Below are 17,239 nucleotides of genomic sequence, written 5' to 3'. Positions count from 1 at the left end.
CCTACAGCTGAGGGATGCTGTTTTAGAAGAACGTTATAATTTCCACTGCCCTAAGAAAGCTGAGAATATCCTTAAGGATCCACCTCACCCTAGATATTTTTTTTTTAAATTATTACCATCTGCCAGATGGAATAGGATGATAGAAACAAGGACAAATAGGCTGAGAGAGGGTCAGTGCAATAGTGATCAGAATGTGGAAGGATGGGTGTTTTGTTTTTGCAACTCTACATATATAATGCATATTGGGGGTAGCATTTGATTTCATGGCACAATGTACAATGACAATAAAGTTAATCTATTCCATTCTCTCCATCTATCTATCTAGCTACCTACCTACTTACTTATCCATTTCTTTCTCTGTCTTCCTCTGTCACCTACTTATTGATCCACCTCTCTGTCCGTCCATTTCCCAATATATTTCCCTCTTTTTCTATATTTCTATCTCTTCAGCTGGGTCTCTCTCCTATCATCTATCTATCTATCTATCTATCTATCTATCTATCCCCCTCTCTCTTTCTCTCTCTCCCCATCCATCCATTTCCCAATACATTTCTCTCTTTTTATATCTCTCTATCTCTTCATTTGGGTCTCCTATCTATCTTTCCTTCTGCCTGTCTCTGTCTCTATCTCTCCATCCATCCATCCATTTCCCAATACATTTCTCAATTTCTTTATCTCTCTATCTCTTCACCGGTGTCTCTATTATCTATCTATCTATCTATCTATCTATCTATCTATCTATCTATCTCTCTATCTCTCTATCTCTCTATCTCTCTATCTCTATCTCTCTTTCTCTCTATCTCTCTATCTCTATCTCTATCTCTATCTCTCTCTCCCCCATCCATTCATCCATCCATCCATTTCTGGCTTTATCTCTCTGTCTCTTCATGTATGTATGTATGTATGTATGTATGTATGTATGTATCTATCTATCTATCTATCTATCTATCTATCTATCTATCCATCTATCCATCCATTCACCAATACATTTCTCTCTTTCTCTATCTCTCTATCTCTTCGCCTACCTATCTATCTGTCTCTCTCTATCTCTCTCTCCCCATCCATCCATCCATTTCTGGCTTTATCTCTCTGTCTCTTCATCTATCTATCTATCTATCTATCTATCTATCTATCTATCCATCCATCCATCCATCCATCCATTCATCTTTCTCTCTATCTCCCCATCCATCCATTCACCAATACATTTCTCTCTTTCTCTAGCTCTCTATCTCTTCACCTGTCTATCTCTCTTTCTCTCTCTCCCCATCCATCCGTCCATCCATCCATTTTTCTCTTTATCTCTGTCTCTTCACCTATCTATCTATCTATCTATCTATCTATCTATCTATCTATCTACTATCTACCTATCTCTCCATCCATCTATCCATCTCTCTCTATCTCCTCATCCATTCACTAATACATTTCTCTATCTCTCTATCTCTTCACCTGTCTGTCTGTCTGTCTGTCTGTCTGTCTATCTATCTATCTATCTATCTATCTATCTATCTCCCCCAGCCATCCATCCAATTCTCTCTTTATCTCTCTGTCTCTGTCTCTCCATCCATCCATTCATCTCTCCCCCCCCCCCCCCAATCCATCCATCCATCCATTTCTGGCTTTATCTCTCTGTCTATCTATCTATCTATCTATCTATCTATCTATCTATCTATCTATCTATCCATCCATCCATCCATCCATCCATCCATTCATCTTTCTCTCTATCTCCCCATCCATCCATTCACCAATACATTTTTCTCTTTCTCTATCTCTCTATCTCTTCACCTGTCTATCTCTCTCCCCCCCATCCATCCATCCATCCATCCATTTCTCTCTTTATCTTTGTCTCTTCATCTATCTATCTATCTATCTATCTATCTATCTGTATCTATCTATCATCTATCTCTCCATCCATCTATCCATCTCTCTCTCTATCTCCCCATCCATTCACCAATACATTTCTCTCTTTCTTTATCTATCTCTTCACCTGTCTATCTATCTCCCACATCCATCCATCCATCCAATTCTCTCTTTATCTCTCTGTCTCTATCTCCCCATCCATCCATTCACCAATACATTTCTCTCTTTCTCTGTCTCTCCATCTATTCACCTGTGTCTTTCTCTATCATCTGTCTATTTATCCACCAACCCATCTATCTGATCATTTAATCCATCCATTCACCAATACATTGCCATGGGGGGCTTTTCAATTGTGATTTGAATCTGATCAGAAGGATGGGTACTTTTGTAATCCTACATATATAATGTGTATTGGGGATGACATTTAATTTCGTTGGATGGTGACAATAAAAGTTGTTCTATTTCCTTTTTCTGACTCTAATTAAGCATCCTGAGGGACCTCCACACACCACCAGAGGGCGTTCGGACAATTTCAAAGGATTGGTGATTGATTGACTGATGGATTATCAGGAAGGTGCATGGGAGGGATGCCCACCTCCGCATGTGCCCTTTCACACATACAATAGGTGATTTTGAAGCAGGGGAGCATAGAGGCAAGTTTCTCACCTGGCCAGGTTGAAGGCATCGTCAATCAGCTGAGCCCGGTTGAGAACAGGGATTACCTGGGGAAGGAAGAGCAGAGGCTAGAGGTTGGAAAGGGACCAGAGAGATGGAAACCATTAACTGGGGGGGGGGGTGCATCCCAAGACCCACATGGCTGGACTAGATGACCCTTGGGGTGCCCTTCCAACCTGACATGGGTCCAGCTGACCTGGTCCTGAATCAGGACCTGGAATTACTTGGGGTGTTGGACTCCTAAGTAAAAATACAGGTGTGGGGGGGGGGGTCAACTGGTCAGGCAGTGAGTCAAGCCAAGCTGTCACTCACCTGGTGGTTGTCGCTCAGCCGCTCCATCAGCCGGTTCCAGTTTCCCTGGTCATAGTTCACCCGGTAATATCCAACAACGTTAAGGTTGAGCAGCAGCCACTTGTTTGGGATTCCGGCTGTAGCAAAGTCGGGTACGTTGTCTGCAGAAAATGAGCAAGACGGAAAGGTAAACAGAGACATAAGGAGAGGTCCCAGGTCACCTGGGGGGCGGGGGGGGGGGGCTGAGTCTCCTCTCTCTTTCTCTTTCTCTGTCCATCCAAGGAAGAAAATGTCCAAAGCCTTATAGAGCAGTCTTATGAGTCACCTTGTTGAGAGAAAAGTGGAGCATAATAATAATATTAATAATAATAATAATAATAATAATAATAATAGCTGCTCAAAGTTTTCTAGGGCCATGTGCAATGGTGGCTCTATTTGCTGTCCAGAACCTTATAGGGCAGCCTTATGAATCTCCTTGTGGAGAGAAAAGTGGGATATATAATAGTAGTAGTAGTAGTAGTAGTAGTAATAGTCATCCAAAGTCTTATAGGGCCTTATGCAATGATGGCTATTTGCTGCCCAAAGCATACGTCGGACACTTCCCAAGTGTCTAGGACTGTGTGATGTGTCGGTGAATAATGTGTGCAGATCTCAGTAAGGTGGCCTTTTGCAGCTGGCAGATGGTAATTTTGTCAGTGCCAATTGTGTTTAAGTGCAGGCCAAGGTCTTTAGGCACTGCACCTAGTGTGTCGGTTATTATTATTATTATTATTATTATTATTATTATTAGAAACACAACAAGATGAGTCCACAGCAGACAATCTGATGGCTGTTGAATTGGATCACATGTCGGACACTTCCCAAGTGTCTAGGATTGTGTGATGTATCGGCGAATAATGCATGCAGATCCCAGTAAGGTGGCCTTTTGCAGCTGGCAGATAGTAATTTTGTCAGCGCCGATTGTGTTTAAGTGCAGGCCAAGGTCTTTAGGCACTGCACCCAGTGTGCCGATCACCATTGGGACCACCTTTACCGGTTTGTGCCAGAGTCTTTGCAGTTTGATCTTTAAATCCTCATATTGTATCAGCTTTTCCTGTTGTTTCTCTGCAATCCTGCTATCACCTGGGTTTGCGACATTGACGATCCATACTTTGTTTTTTAACACGATGATGATGATGATGATGATGATGATAATTATTATTATTATTACAGTGGATGTATTCTGAAGCATAGATTCACTCAAGGTTTCTTATCCAGTGCTGGAAGCTTTGGTGTTCTAATGTTTTTGCTTTAAAAGCAGGCAGCAACTGCAATGGGCATCTTACAAAGAGTAGACGTTTTGGTGCTGCACATTACATTTGTCAGCAATTATTATTATTTGTGTGTGCTTTTACTGTACTGTGACCAGCCTCAAAGCATGGGGAGACATGGGTAAGAGATAATATTATTATTATTATTATTATTATTGACACAAACGCACAGTATGTCACAGCAAGCTGGATTTCGTATCACAAAATCACAAGTCGAACACTTCCGAAGCGTCTAGGACTGTGTGATGTTTATTATTATTATTATTATTATTATTATTATTATTATTATTATTGGTTTCAAGATTTTGAAAACTGGGGTGCGCATTAGATTCGATGGCGCCCGAGACTCCAGTACAGCCGGGTGGTTATCATCATCATCATCATCATCATCATCATCCTGCCTTACCAGACCTTCATGGCACCCCACATCACTGGAAGGCTCAAACTCAATGGGCCAAGCATTTTTGGAAACAGAAGGAAAACAGCAAAACACAGTGGCTCTCCTGGTCTGAGTCCCTCTGGTTTTGTTCGCTGGCAAGACCAGACAGACTGGTCTTCGGTGAGGCCTACCTGTTGTTTTAGTGAGCCAGCGCATGATTCCTTCACCATCAGAGGTCATCCAGGTGACGGGCACGATCCAGGTGTAGCTGCAGGACAATAGCGTGCCAGGTGAGGAGGAGGATATAGTGGCAAAAGCAGAAGGGCAAGGAGGAAGAGCTCTCCTCTGCTCCAAAAAACAGCAGCCTTGCCAGGCGGGACCGCACTTGTTTGGTAGGGGACCTGCAGGCCGACAAGGCACCCCAGTTTCACTCCCCTTCCTCCTTTCCCCTCTTACCTGAAATTTGAGGGCCGCTGGACGGAGGAGTTGCCCAGCAGGAAGTGCTGTTGGGTGACCTGCCCAGTCACAGTGTCCACGGTCAACACCGGGAAGCCCATCTGCAATGTCCACCGGTCCATGATGGTCTCGATGGAGCCAGGAAGGGTGTTGTTGAATCCGTCCTCATCCACCGCCTGATTGGAGAGGAAGGTCAGTGGAAGGTTAAGGCAGCCAAGAAAGCAGGGGTCCTTAAGGTAAGAATAGGAAGCCTTGGCCGTAGCTAGGAGGGTGGCCTTGGGGGGCAAAGGTCGCAGGAAGGAAGATGGGGCGATAAGCGGGAAGCTTTGGGCACACCTGAGAGCAGAGGTCCCTGGCAGGAGGAGGAAATGGAAGCGGTTTACAACCATCACAACACTTCCTATCAACTGTTTTCAAAGATAAAACACAGGTAGGGCAGTTATCAACATTATTTCCAAGTTTCAGTTACTTTGATGAAGTGTGTTGATTATGCCCTGAGTCCCTTCGGGGAGATAAGGCAGAATATAAATAAAGTTTTATTATTATTGTTATTACGCAAAGGCACGAACCCTGAACATGCGTGATCAGAACTTAGTCCTGTGAGGCTCCTTCTACACTGCCACATAAAATCCAGTCATATAATCCAGTTCAAATCTGATAATCTGGACCATCTGCTTTGATAATCTGGTTCATATGGCAGTGTAGACTCATATTGCTGCTGGTTATAACCTGGATTATATGGCAGTGTGGACTCATATTGCTGCAGGTGATAACCTGGATTATATGGCAGTGTGGACTCATATTGCTGCGGGTGACAACCTGGATTATATGGCAGTGTAAAGTCATATTGCTGCTGGTGATAACCTGGATTATAGGGCAGTGTGGACTCTATTGCTGCTGGTTTATAGGACAGTGTGGACTTTATTGCTGCTGGTGATAACCTAGATTATAGGGCAGTGTGGACTCTATTGCTGCTAGTGATAACCTGGATTGTATGGCAGTGTGGACTCTATTGCTGCTGGTGATTAACTGGCTTGTATGGCAGTGTAGACTTATACTGCTTCTGATGATAACCTGGATTATATGGCAGTGTAGACTCATATTGCCGCGGTGACAACCTGGATTATATGGCAGTGTAAAGTCATATTGCTGCTGGTGATAACCTGGATTATAGGGCAGTGTGGACTCTATTGCTGCTGGTTTATAGGACAGTGTGGACTTTATTGCTGCTGGTGATAACCTAGATTATAGGGCAGTGTGGACTCTATTGCTGCTAGTGATAACCTGGATTGTATGGCAGTGTGGACTCTATTGCTGCTGGTGATTAACTGGCTTGTATGGCAGTGTAGACTTATACTGCTTCTGATGATAACCTGGATTATATGGCAGTGTAGACTCATATTGCCGCGGTGACAACCTGGATTATATGGCAGTGAAAACTCATATTGATGCTGGTGATAACCTGGATTATAGGGCAGTGTCGACTCTATTGCTGCTGGTGATAACCTAGATTATATGGCAGTGTGGACTCTATTGCTGCTGGTGATAACCTAGATCATACGGCAGTGTAGACTCATATTGCTGCTGGTGATAACCTGGATTATAGGGCAGTGTCGACTCTATTGCTGCTGGTGATAACCTAGATTATATGGCAGTGTGGACTCTATTTCTGCTGGTGATAACCTAGATCATACGGCAGTGTCGACTCTATTGCTGTTGGTTTATATGGCAGTGTAGACTCATACTGCTTCTGATGATAACCTGGATTATATGGCAGTGTAGACTCATATTGCTGCGAGTGACAACCTGGATTATATGGCAGTGTAAACTCATATTGATGCTGGTGATAACCTGGAATATAGGGCAGTGTGGACTCTATTGCTGCTGGTGATAACTTGGATTATATGGCAGTGTAGACTCTACTGCAGCTGGTTGGTGATTAATCAGCTCTGCTATAGCCCACGGGCCGGCTAGATCTCGCATTAGAGCTCCATAGCAGGCAGTTCTTGGTGCTTTGTCAAACTAAATATTTCATAATCACAGTCTGGTGGCCTACCAAGGCTCCCACCCGCTTGCCCTCCTTCCTACCCTCCATGGAGAAGAGGGTCCCAGGTGGGCTTCGGCACCTACCTTCTGCAGGTGGTCCCAGAGGTTACTATAGACGGTGTTTCCATAGGCATAGGTGTGGAGGTACGACTGTGGAGATAAGAAAGCTAAGGTGAGGAAGATTTCCTGAGAGGGAGGCGAAGGGTGGGGGTTCCCTGGTCTCATGGACGGGGCCTGGCATTCAGCCTTCTTCCAGCCCTAAGGCATGCCTCCTTGCACTGCATTTGTTTTGCTGGATGGGCCTCACCTGACCCAGAGCCTCACCTGCAGACCTCTCTTGAAGCGTTCCTCTGTGAGGAATTCGGAGAGCATCCTCAGCACTGAGGCTCCCTGTGGAGAGAGCAAACGGGGAAGGAAAACACAGTGAGGGGACATCATCCAGTCCCACCCGACAGATAGCCATCCAGCTTCTGTTTAGAAACCCCAGGGAAGGAAGCTCCACCAGACTCCTGGGCAGTTTATATTCCAGTTGAGGTGAAAGGTGTTACAGTAAGTTGTAGCAGGATCAAGTTTGTGTTAAAGAAAAACCGTATGATGTTAATTATTATGTACAGCTGGTAATGTAGGTCAGCCAGCATGTTTGGGCTACATCCGGTGGGGTATAGCTGTATGGATTTTAGAATACGGTTTGGAGAAGAAATATGCTGTAATGCTGCTATGTTCTAACAGCGATGCTCTTTGCTATGGTTGAATAGCTACTTACTCAAGGTTTATGTTTTGCTCTCTCATTTGAATGAAGATAAAGAAGCCTTATTCTGTGTTACTTACAAGGACTATGTAAGTTTGTTGCACTGTTTGATTTTGTTTGCAACATTGCAAGTTTATGCCTCTGCTGATAAGAGTAAAGTTTTTCTGTTCCTTTTTCCTCTTGTTTGTGTGTCTTTTGCAAGGGACTTGGCTAAAATCCATTTCTGCACAACAAAAGGGACCCTCAAAGATCATCCAGACCCACCCACTTCTGCCATAAACACACCACCCAATTGTTGGGGCATGTAATAAACAGCTGATGTGTGTGTCTTAAATGAAAATGCAAAGCACGAAGCTGATTTATTAGGCCATGCCCAAGCAGCTAGCCAAGCCTGGGACTTTTGGCAACAGTTACATATTTGAATTGAATACTCCATCAAACTTATCCATAGTCCCTTTCCAAGCCATTGTCAACACTGTCATTGTCCACCTAATTACCCGAAGGCTTGGTCCCACATCCATATTTTAAACTTCTTTCTAAAGGTGAGGGGGGATGAGAATGACCTAATTTCCCCGAGGAGTGAATTCCACAGGTGGGGGGCCACCACCAAGAAGGCCCTGTCCCTGGTCCCTGCCAAGCATGTTTGAGACCGCGACAGGGCCGAGAGCAAGGCCTCCCCAGAAGATCTTAAACTCCAAGGTGGGACGTAGAAGGAGATACATTTGGACAGGTACGCTGGTTGTACATATGTTGCTCTGCATTATGAACAGTAAACTTCTTGTTCTTTATTGATCATCTGCGTGGCATATCTTTTCTTTGGCAAGACTGGTCAAACGTCAACTACGCATGATTTTCATTTTGTCACATCAATTCCTTTCCAACACATGGAGGCATCAATCTGGTTGGATTCTCTGGCTCTGCTTCCCCAACAAAATGCTCCAGGTAAATGCACCCGAAGCCAAGGCCAAGGCCTTTGAGGCATTTCTATTGCCCAGGAATTTTATGTAATTGGCATCATAGTTCAGGGTTTGGGCTGGCAAACATACTGTCGTTCCCTCCTGGATTGCTGTTTTATTGTGTTTTATGGGGCTGATGTGTTTATCTTATCTCCGCGGGGTCAAGCGGCTGGTACAGAGTTATTTTTTCCCCCATAGGCTTATCACATCCTCTCACCTTGCTGTAGGCGATCGAGTCAAAGACTTCACTGATTTCAGCCGGGCTGTTGATCTCATTTTCGAGGAAGGAGAGCGGGTGTGAGGAGGCCAGCGCGTCAATGGCCATCACCCGGTACATTTCGTTGCTCACCATCAGGTCTTTCTGCAAACAAATGCAAACATGGCCTTTTCAGATCACTCTGGAGCACGCATGAGCAAACTTGGGCCCTCCCTCCAGGTGTTTTGGACTTCAACTCCCACAATTCCTCACAGCCTCAGGCCCTTTCCTTTTCCCACTCAGCCGCTTAAGCAGCTGAGTGGGAAAAGGAAAGGGCCTGAGGCTGTGAGGAATTGTGGGAGTTGGTCCAAAACACCTGGAGGGAGGGCCCAAGTTTGCCCATGCCCGCCCTGAAGGATGCAGCCAGGTAAAAGTCACCAGTGAGTATTCGGATAGAAGAGGTATGAGCTCAGCTTTTTGAGGATGATAATGATGATGCTCCTAGAATCATAGGGCCATCTAGTCCAACCCCCTCCTGACATGCAGAAAAACCACAATCAAAACCCTCCCAACAGATGGCTGTCTGGCCTCTGTTTCAAAGTCAGAGCCCTGCTCCTCCCTCCACCCAAAACAGCACACAAAGGGGACGACTCACAATATTCCAGGTGGACTCCGCGGCATCTGCACCCAGGTATTCCACATAGGACGCAAAGCCCTCATTCAGCCACAAGTCGTTCCACCAGCGGAGGGTCACCAGGTTCCCGAACCACTGCCGAGAGAAGGAGTTGGAGGAAGAGGAGGAGGAGAAGGAGGAAGAAGAAGGTCAGTTGGCTGCTAACAGCCCAAGAGGCCAGGAGCCCACTTGCAGCAGCGCAGCTTGTCTCTCAGTGTGTCTTGGATCCAGCCTCTGCTTAAAAACCTCCAGAGAAGGGGATAGAAGGAGATAGATAGTCAGATAGATAGATAGATAGATAGATAGATAGATAGATAGGCTCCTGAAGTCGGGAAAGGCCACAAGGGCCATCCCGTCCATTGTATAAGAGAGAGATGGATGGAAGGAAGGAAGGAAGGAAGGAAGGAAGGAAGGGAGGGAGGGAGGGAGGGACCAAGGGAGAGAGATAGGATCCTAGATTTGGGAGAGACCATAAGGAACATCTAGTCCATTCAATAAGAAATAGACGATAGATAGAAGGTAGGTAGGTAGGTAGGTAGGTAGGTAGAGAGATAGATAAGATCCTAGTGTTGGGAGCGACCACCATCTAGTCCATCCTATAAGAGATAGATGATAGATATATGATAGATAGATAGACAGACAGACAGATAGATAGGATCCTAGCATTGGGAGAGACCTCAAGGGCCATCTAGTCCATCCTATAAGAAAGAGAGAGAGAGAGAGAGTGCGGAAGGATACTAGAGTTGGTAGAGACCTCAAGGGCCATCTAGCCCATCCTATAAGAAAGAGAGAAAAAGAGAGAGAGAAAGGATGCTAGTTGGGAGAGACCACAAGGGCTATCTAGTCCATCCTGTAAGAGATAGATAGAAGACAGACAGACAGATAGATAGACAGATAGGATCCTAGAGTTGGCAGAGACCATAAGGGCCATCTAATCCATCCTATAAGAGAGAGAGGATCCTAGAGTTGGGAGAGACTTTAAGGGCCATCTAGTCCATCCTATAAGAGAGAGGGAGAAAGAGAGAGGGAAAGGATCCTAGAGTTGGGAGAGACCACAAGGGCCATCCAATCCATCCTATAAGAAATAGCTAGAAGATAGATAAATAGATAGACAGATAAATAGATAGGATCCTTAAGGTAGTGGGAATTCTCTGGTCAGGAGTGGTCACCCTCTAGAGTGCCTTCGTATCTACCACTGTGCAATTAGCAAACCCATTCTCTACATCAAAGAGGTAGAAAGTCACCAGCAGGTTTTCATTCAGTTGTTGGTTCCTTAAAAGTCTCTGATAATAGTACAATCTCTGCTAGGCCTTCTTCACCAATGCATCCACAGTAGGAACGCTGCCCCAGCTCAGATCTTCCTGAACAATGTAGCACCCAGGAACTCCATTGATTCGATCTCCATTAATGTCTGACCTATTCCTTCTGTGATCTAATCTAAGCTTCTTGGTCTTGTTGCTGTTAAGAACCCAATTATGGTCCCGATGCACCTCGGATGGGCGTACCTGATGGGCGAGTTCGTGAGCGATGACTGTCAACACCCGCTCCTTGTTTCCAATGGAGGAAAATTTGGCGTCAAAGAGCAGGGCACTTTCCCGGTAGGTCACCAGCCCCCAGTTCTCCATGGCACCAGCATTGAAATCGGGGAGGGCCACCTGGTCTGTGCAAGTAAGGGAGAGAGGGTTTGGATGGGGAATGCCTCAGGGAGCTTCTAGCTAGGTAAAGGCCTTCTCTCAAGCCTCCCTTTTCCCGCTTTGACATCCCAGAAAACTTTGGCATCCCAGACGCCCCATGGTCCCATGTTAAAATGCAACTTCACACCACTCAAGTCTGTAGTCCTCAATGAGGAACAGATAGATTAAATTAAGCTTGATTGAGGGAACCCCTTCTTTCCCCCTCGTTCCTAAATGCCTTTTGTTGTTGTTCTGCTTTTGCTCACTCTCCTTCCTTCCTCCTCCCATCCTAAGTGATGATGCAGAATGGATGTTCTTATGTTTTGAAACTTTAAAGACTGAACTCTGCATCTTGCTACCTTAAGCTCAAAAATTATTGATAGCCACACTATATTGCTTTCACTTGCTGTGAATGTAATGCTCTACTACAGTGTTTCTCAACCTGGGGGTTGGGACTCTGGAGGGGGGTCATGAGGGGGATGTCAGAGGGCTCACCAAAGACCATCAGAAAACACAGTATTGTTTTCTGATGGTCATTGGGGTTCTGTATGGGAAGTTTGGCCCAATTGTATTGTTGGTGGGGCTCAGAATGCTCTTTGATTGTAGGAAAACTATAAATCCCCGCAACTACAACTCCCAAATGTCAAGGTCTATTTTCCCCAAACTCCACCAGTGCTCACATTTGGGCATATTGAGTATTTGTGCCAAGTTTGGTCCTGATCCGTCATTGTTTGCGTCTACAGTGCTGTCTGGATGTAGGTGAACTACAACTCCAAAACTCAAGGTCAAGGCCCACCAAACACTTCCAGTCAGTCATGACAGTTCTGTGTGACAAGTTTGGTTCAGTTCCATCATTGATGGAATTCAGAATGCTCTTTCACTGTAGGTGAACTATAAATCCCAATAACTACAACTCCCAAATGACAAAATCAATCTCCCCCAGTATTCAGATTTGGGTGTATCGGGTATTTGTGCCAATACACCCAAATCTGCATAGCAGATATTGAATGAAAATACATTCTGCATAGCAGATATTTACATGATGATTCATAACAGTAGCAAAATTACAGCTATGAAGTAGCAATGAAAATAATTTTCTGGCTGGGGGTCACCACAACATGAGGAACTGTATTAATGGGTCGTGGCTTTAGGAAGGTTGAGAAACACTGCTCTACTAAGTGTGTATATGTGTGTGTGTGTATATAGATTTAGAAACACTGCTCTACTAAGTGTGTATATGTGTGTGTGTGTATATAGATTTAGAAACACTGCTCTACTAAGTGTGTATATGTGTGTGTGTGCATATAGTGTGTGTGTGCATATAGATTTTAGACAAAGTCGAGCAGCAGCCAGGCTGTACAGAATCAGAGGGAGTAACAAGTATACATGTTTGCACAACTAACAGAAGATGAAAGATTGAAGTTGAATACATTGAAACACGAAACGCTACACTTATAACTAAGTGAAATAAACAGAAATGAGATGTTACTTCCAATTAATATACTAACTCTGTCTTCTCTTTGTAAAACAGTATTATTTTTACATATAATCCAATTCTGCATATTTTGCCTCCTTGAAGGATATTTTTGAAATGTATACATGCTAATAATTATGGTCTTGCATAGCATTAATCCAGTGCTACTGCACTTAGTTCCACAGTTGTAGGGTTGTTTTCTCCTGGCTAGTTTTTCCTTAATGTTCAATTATACAATAATAAGTCAACACATGAATAAGTCTCCTAAATTCAATGGGTATATTCCAGTTAGGCTTAGCGACAGAATTCAGGCCAGTTTTTCAAATTGCCAGTTTGCTCACCCTACACCAGGCATGGGCAAACTTGGTCCCTCCAGGTCTTTTGGTCTTCAACTCCCACAATTTTTAACAGCCTCATGTCACAAAAAAAAACAAACGATGTGCAGATTTGATAAATGTGGATTTGATATGTGTGGGTATGAATGGAGTTGTATGGGAGATAAATTAATGGAAGAGAGTTCATAATTTTGGAGACACCATTCTAAAAGATTAAGGTCTTTAATGACTAAATCATTAACTGCCTGCTTGCTGGATAGTAATTAAAAGTTGCTAATGAGAACTGAAAAAGTAAACTGTGATAAGAACTGTGAAAGCAATGAGAGAAATGTTTACAGTATTAAAAAGGAAGTCAACACAAGGCTACCACTAATCAAGAAGAGTCAACATCTGTCCGGAAACTGAGATGGAGCCAGGATGTTTCAGGATGGAAAATGTCTAACAGTAATTTACAACTTTGGGACAACATTAGCAAAATATTCCTATAAAAGACTCAATAATTTTCAAGTGTGACAGACCAGAGGAGTCTGGCTCACCTGCTATGCTCTATGGGAAGGAGAGAGATAGTGTATATATGTCAGCTCTGCTATGGGAAAGCAGGATTCTGGTCATTTGCTCCTTTTGTCAAGGGAAGAGGAAGGAGTGTGATTTTGGAGTCATGATACGTTTGCAGGGAGTCGGTTTCTGGTGCAGGGAAAACACAGATCTGATCCTTGGCATTTTGACCTTTTTGTAGTTATGGAAGCTTTAGAACTGTGCATTGGCAGGCTGCATATAAGCAGGGTCTGGCCTAACAGGCGTGCTTCTCCAAGGAGGGAGAAAAGGATATGGTAATAGTTGTGATAGATACATGTACATGTGTGTGAATGCTGAGTAAAAATGTAACCCTCCCTTGTTTGTTTGTTTGTTTGTTTGTTAGCCAATGTAACTGTAAGTTGTTGTGAATCTAATGTAGTTACATAGAATCTGCATGTCTGTATGTCCAGTGCAACCAATAGTGAAAGGACCAAGACAGTGACATCTCCAGTTCAGATATCAGCCAGCACACCAATGGCTTAAATCAAGAAATAGTTTTCTAAGATCTACAGAGACACTTGCTGAAACACCTCAGTAAGTGAGAGTCCAAAAGTGGCAGGCTCAAACCCAGAACCTCAATCAATGGCTGATACCAGATGAGAGACTCCTTCCTGGGCACACAGAAGATGGAGCGACTTGGAAGGCGTGGAACAGACAGCGCTCTGGCACCACGAGATGCAGAACCAACCTCAAGAAATGGGGCTTCAAAGTGGAGTCCACAACATGCGAGTGTGGAGAAGATCACAGACCACCTATTACAATGCAACCTGAGCCCTGCCACATGCACAATGGAGGACCTTCTTATAGCAACACCAAAGGCACTCCAAGTGGCCAGCTACTGGTCAAAGGACATTTAATAGAATGCAGGGGCGGCTCGTCCATTACACGAAGTAAGCAGTCGCAGAACACTTTTTTTTGCCAGGGGCGCAGAGGCACCTCTGTAAATGCCCCTCGACTGCCACTTGAGGAGCGCCCCCTCAGCTCACAACAGCCCCAGCAGTCCGGGGGGAGCCTCGGCTTTCTTGCCTCGCTGCTGGGCGATCCTCTTCCCAAAGCGACAGGGCCCTTGAGCCCCGCCTAGCCCCTCTCGTTCCTGCTCCACCCGGTCACTGGGTGCACGAGCAGAGCCGGCGCTCAATCGTTCTCCGTGTTCGATCCCTTCCCCATGACCGGTTCCCTTTCCTGATCCCCTGGTGCTCCACCCGCCTTCTCTCCTCTCCTAAATCCGCGGGTGGGCCAAGGGGCGGAGCCACTGCGCCTGGCCCGCTTCGGGTCCGGAGGCGTGTCTGAAGACCCCAGCATGCGCACCAAAAGTCGCCTCTTCTCCTGACTTTCTCTTCAGCCATTGGGACCAAGAGAGAGAGAGAGAGAGAGGGAGAGAGGGCCTCTCCAGCTGGAGGTATCTCCCACCTCCGCTCCCTCCTTTGTTTTTGCGCCTACCTTCAGGAAAGGTGGGCATCTCCACCTCTCTGTCTCTCTCTCTCTCTCTTGGTCCCAATGGCTGAGGAGAAAGTCAGGAGAAGAGGTGACTTTTGGTGCACATGCCGAGGTCTTCAGACACGCCTCCGGACCCAAAGTGGGCCAGGCAAGGGAGCAAGTGCGGCAAGTGTAGTTAATGGGATGTATAGTTCACCTACAATCAAAGAGCATTCTGAACTCCACCAATGATGGAATTGAACCAAATATGGCACACAGAACTCCCACGACGAACAGAAAATGTATATCAATGATTGGTTGGGGGCGGGGGGGGGGGGCAAAATACTGTTTGCTTACCTTTGAAAATTACCTAGGGCCGCCTCTGATAGAATGCCAAGTTTGCAAACTTTGTTTGTTTGTTTGTTTGTTTGTTTTAAATACAATACTACTGTTTGGTTCGCTCCTGATATGATAAATATTCATGCCCTTTCCTTTTTCTCTTCAACTCTTAAACAGAAAGGGAAAGGAAAAAGGAAAAGGAAGGGACCCAAGGTTGTTAGGAATGGTGGGAGTTGAAGTCCAAAACACCTGGAAGGCCCAAGTTTGCTCAGGTCTGACCTATACTGTAGCTTCTTTGCTGTTTGGTTATTCTTACGCATTCAATAAATACAATGCTGTTTTGTAGGGGAATTTCCCTCACACCGCTAGCCATTGTAAGATGTCCCTCTCCACCGGACCTGACCTACCTGACTTCTGCAGTGGGTAAGCCGTGTTGTAGTGCCTCTCAAAGAAGCTGAGGATGGGTCCCGTGACTTGTAGGGCGTAGTCACCGTGTCCCTCCGCAATGGCCTTGGGGCGGCCCCAGATCCGGATCTGCAAGAGAGCAGGACTGGCTCAGTCGGGGGCTGCCCATGAATAGCAGGGGCCCTTCCTCATCCTTACTTACCAGGGTACCGTTCTGGGAAGCATTCACTGACTCAAACTGGCTGACAATGAAAGCGAGCAGGTAGGTGGACATTTTGAGGGTCGGGAGAAACTCGGTCCTGTTCCACAACTGGCCGTCCTCCATTGTCATCTGTATCGTATCTGGAGGGAGAGGAGGGTTGACTAGATGTCCTTTGGGAGTCCCTTCTGGCTCTATGATTCTAAGTCAGACATGGGCAAATTTGGGTCCTCCTCCAGGTTTTCTGGGCTTCAATGCCCACAATTCCTAACAACAGGAATTGTGGGATTTGAAGTCCAAAACACTTGGGGGAGGGCCGAAGTTTGCCCATGCCTGTTCTAAAGGGCTAGCTTAGGGCTGCCAGGTTGGCACAGTTGTGTCTCCCCTCCCAAATAACACTATGTAACACATTTTTTTCCTGGGCTATACATGCCATTTCCGCTGTCAGCCCTAGCTTTTGCCAACCTAGCAGTTCGAAAACATGCAAATGTGAGTAGATCAATAGGTACCGCTCCAGCAGGAAGGTAATGGCGCTCCATGCAGTCATGCTGGCCACATGATCTTGGAGGTGTCTATGGACAATGCCAGCTCTTCAGCTTAGAAATTGAGATGGGCACCACACCCCAGACTCAGACATGGCTGGACTTAATGTCAGGGGACAACCTTTGCCTTCTTACTATCATAAAAACATTGGAAAAGTTTATTAAACTGCCAAAACTTTGTTTCTTCAGGAGAGACATCCTGCTATAGCAAATTTAGCAATAGTTTTTCATTGGATGTCTCTTCACAGAGTCTCAACCAATCGCAGTATTGTTTGTGGCAGCTCCAAAAATGAAGTTTCTGGAGTATGACAACTACTTTCAAAGTAAGGCCCACACAGTGAAACAGGAAATCACACTTTCAAACCAGGAACAGAACCTAAAGGTGGGCATCAAGCATTTGTTGAAAGACTTCCAACGAATCTTCGTTTGAAGCATTTCTAACTCATAGAAGCCATCAGATAGTGTGAAGTTTGCAGAATGGTTTCCTGGTTCATTTGTTATTGTAGTTTGTGTATGTCATTGTTGACGTGTGTTTTGATCTAGTTTTGCAACTTTTAGCAAGAGGCAGGTGTGTTGTTTTAGCCTTATTTATTATGCAAGGTTGCTTCTTTGAATCCTTATGATGGGAAAAAGATGGGAAAGCCTTCACCTCTGTTTATGTCTTGTCTGTCCTTGTTACTTGTATAATGGCAT

At 45.0% G+C, this 17,239-nt stretch overlaps 1 protein-coding gene across 1 annotated transcript in view; it reads right to left on the bottom strand.

Moving 5' to 3' along the window:
• Positions 1-17,239, bottom strand: part of ANPEP (alanyl aminopeptidase, membrane) — a 40,392-nt gene that overhangs the window by 11,016 nt on the left and 12,137 nt on the right. Inside the window, exons 4-14 of the mRNA XM_067471369.1 lie at positions 16,008-16,147; positions 15,808-15,934; positions 11,093-11,247; positions 9,570-9,683; positions 8,936-9,079; positions 7,339-7,404; positions 7,099-7,164; positions 4,969-5,144; positions 4,704-4,780; positions 2,845-2,984; positions 2,524-2,579 (exon numbers count right to left, since the gene is read on the bottom strand). Of these exons, the coding sequence (XP_067327470.1) occupies positions 2,524-2,579; positions 2,845-2,984; positions 4,704-4,780; positions 4,969-5,144; positions 7,099-7,164; positions 7,339-7,404; positions 8,936-9,079; positions 9,570-9,683; positions 11,093-11,247; positions 15,808-15,934; positions 16,008-16,147 (1,261 nt within the window). The remainder of the gene's footprint in view (positions 1-2,523; positions 2,580-2,844; positions 2,985-4,703; positions 4,781-4,968; positions 5,145-7,098; positions 7,165-7,338; positions 7,405-8,935; positions 9,080-9,569; positions 9,684-11,092; positions 11,248-15,807; positions 15,935-16,007; positions 16,148-17,239) is intronic.

Source organism: Anolis sagrei, chromosome 9 (assembly GCF_037176765.1).
Source record: "Anolis sagrei isolate rAnoSag1 chromosome 9, rAnoSag1.mat, whole genome shotgun sequence".
NCBI lineage: Eukaryota > Metazoa > Chordata > Lepidosauria > Squamata > Dactyloidae > Anolis > Anolis sagrei.
This window is presented reverse-complemented; position numbering and strand designations above follow the sequence as displayed.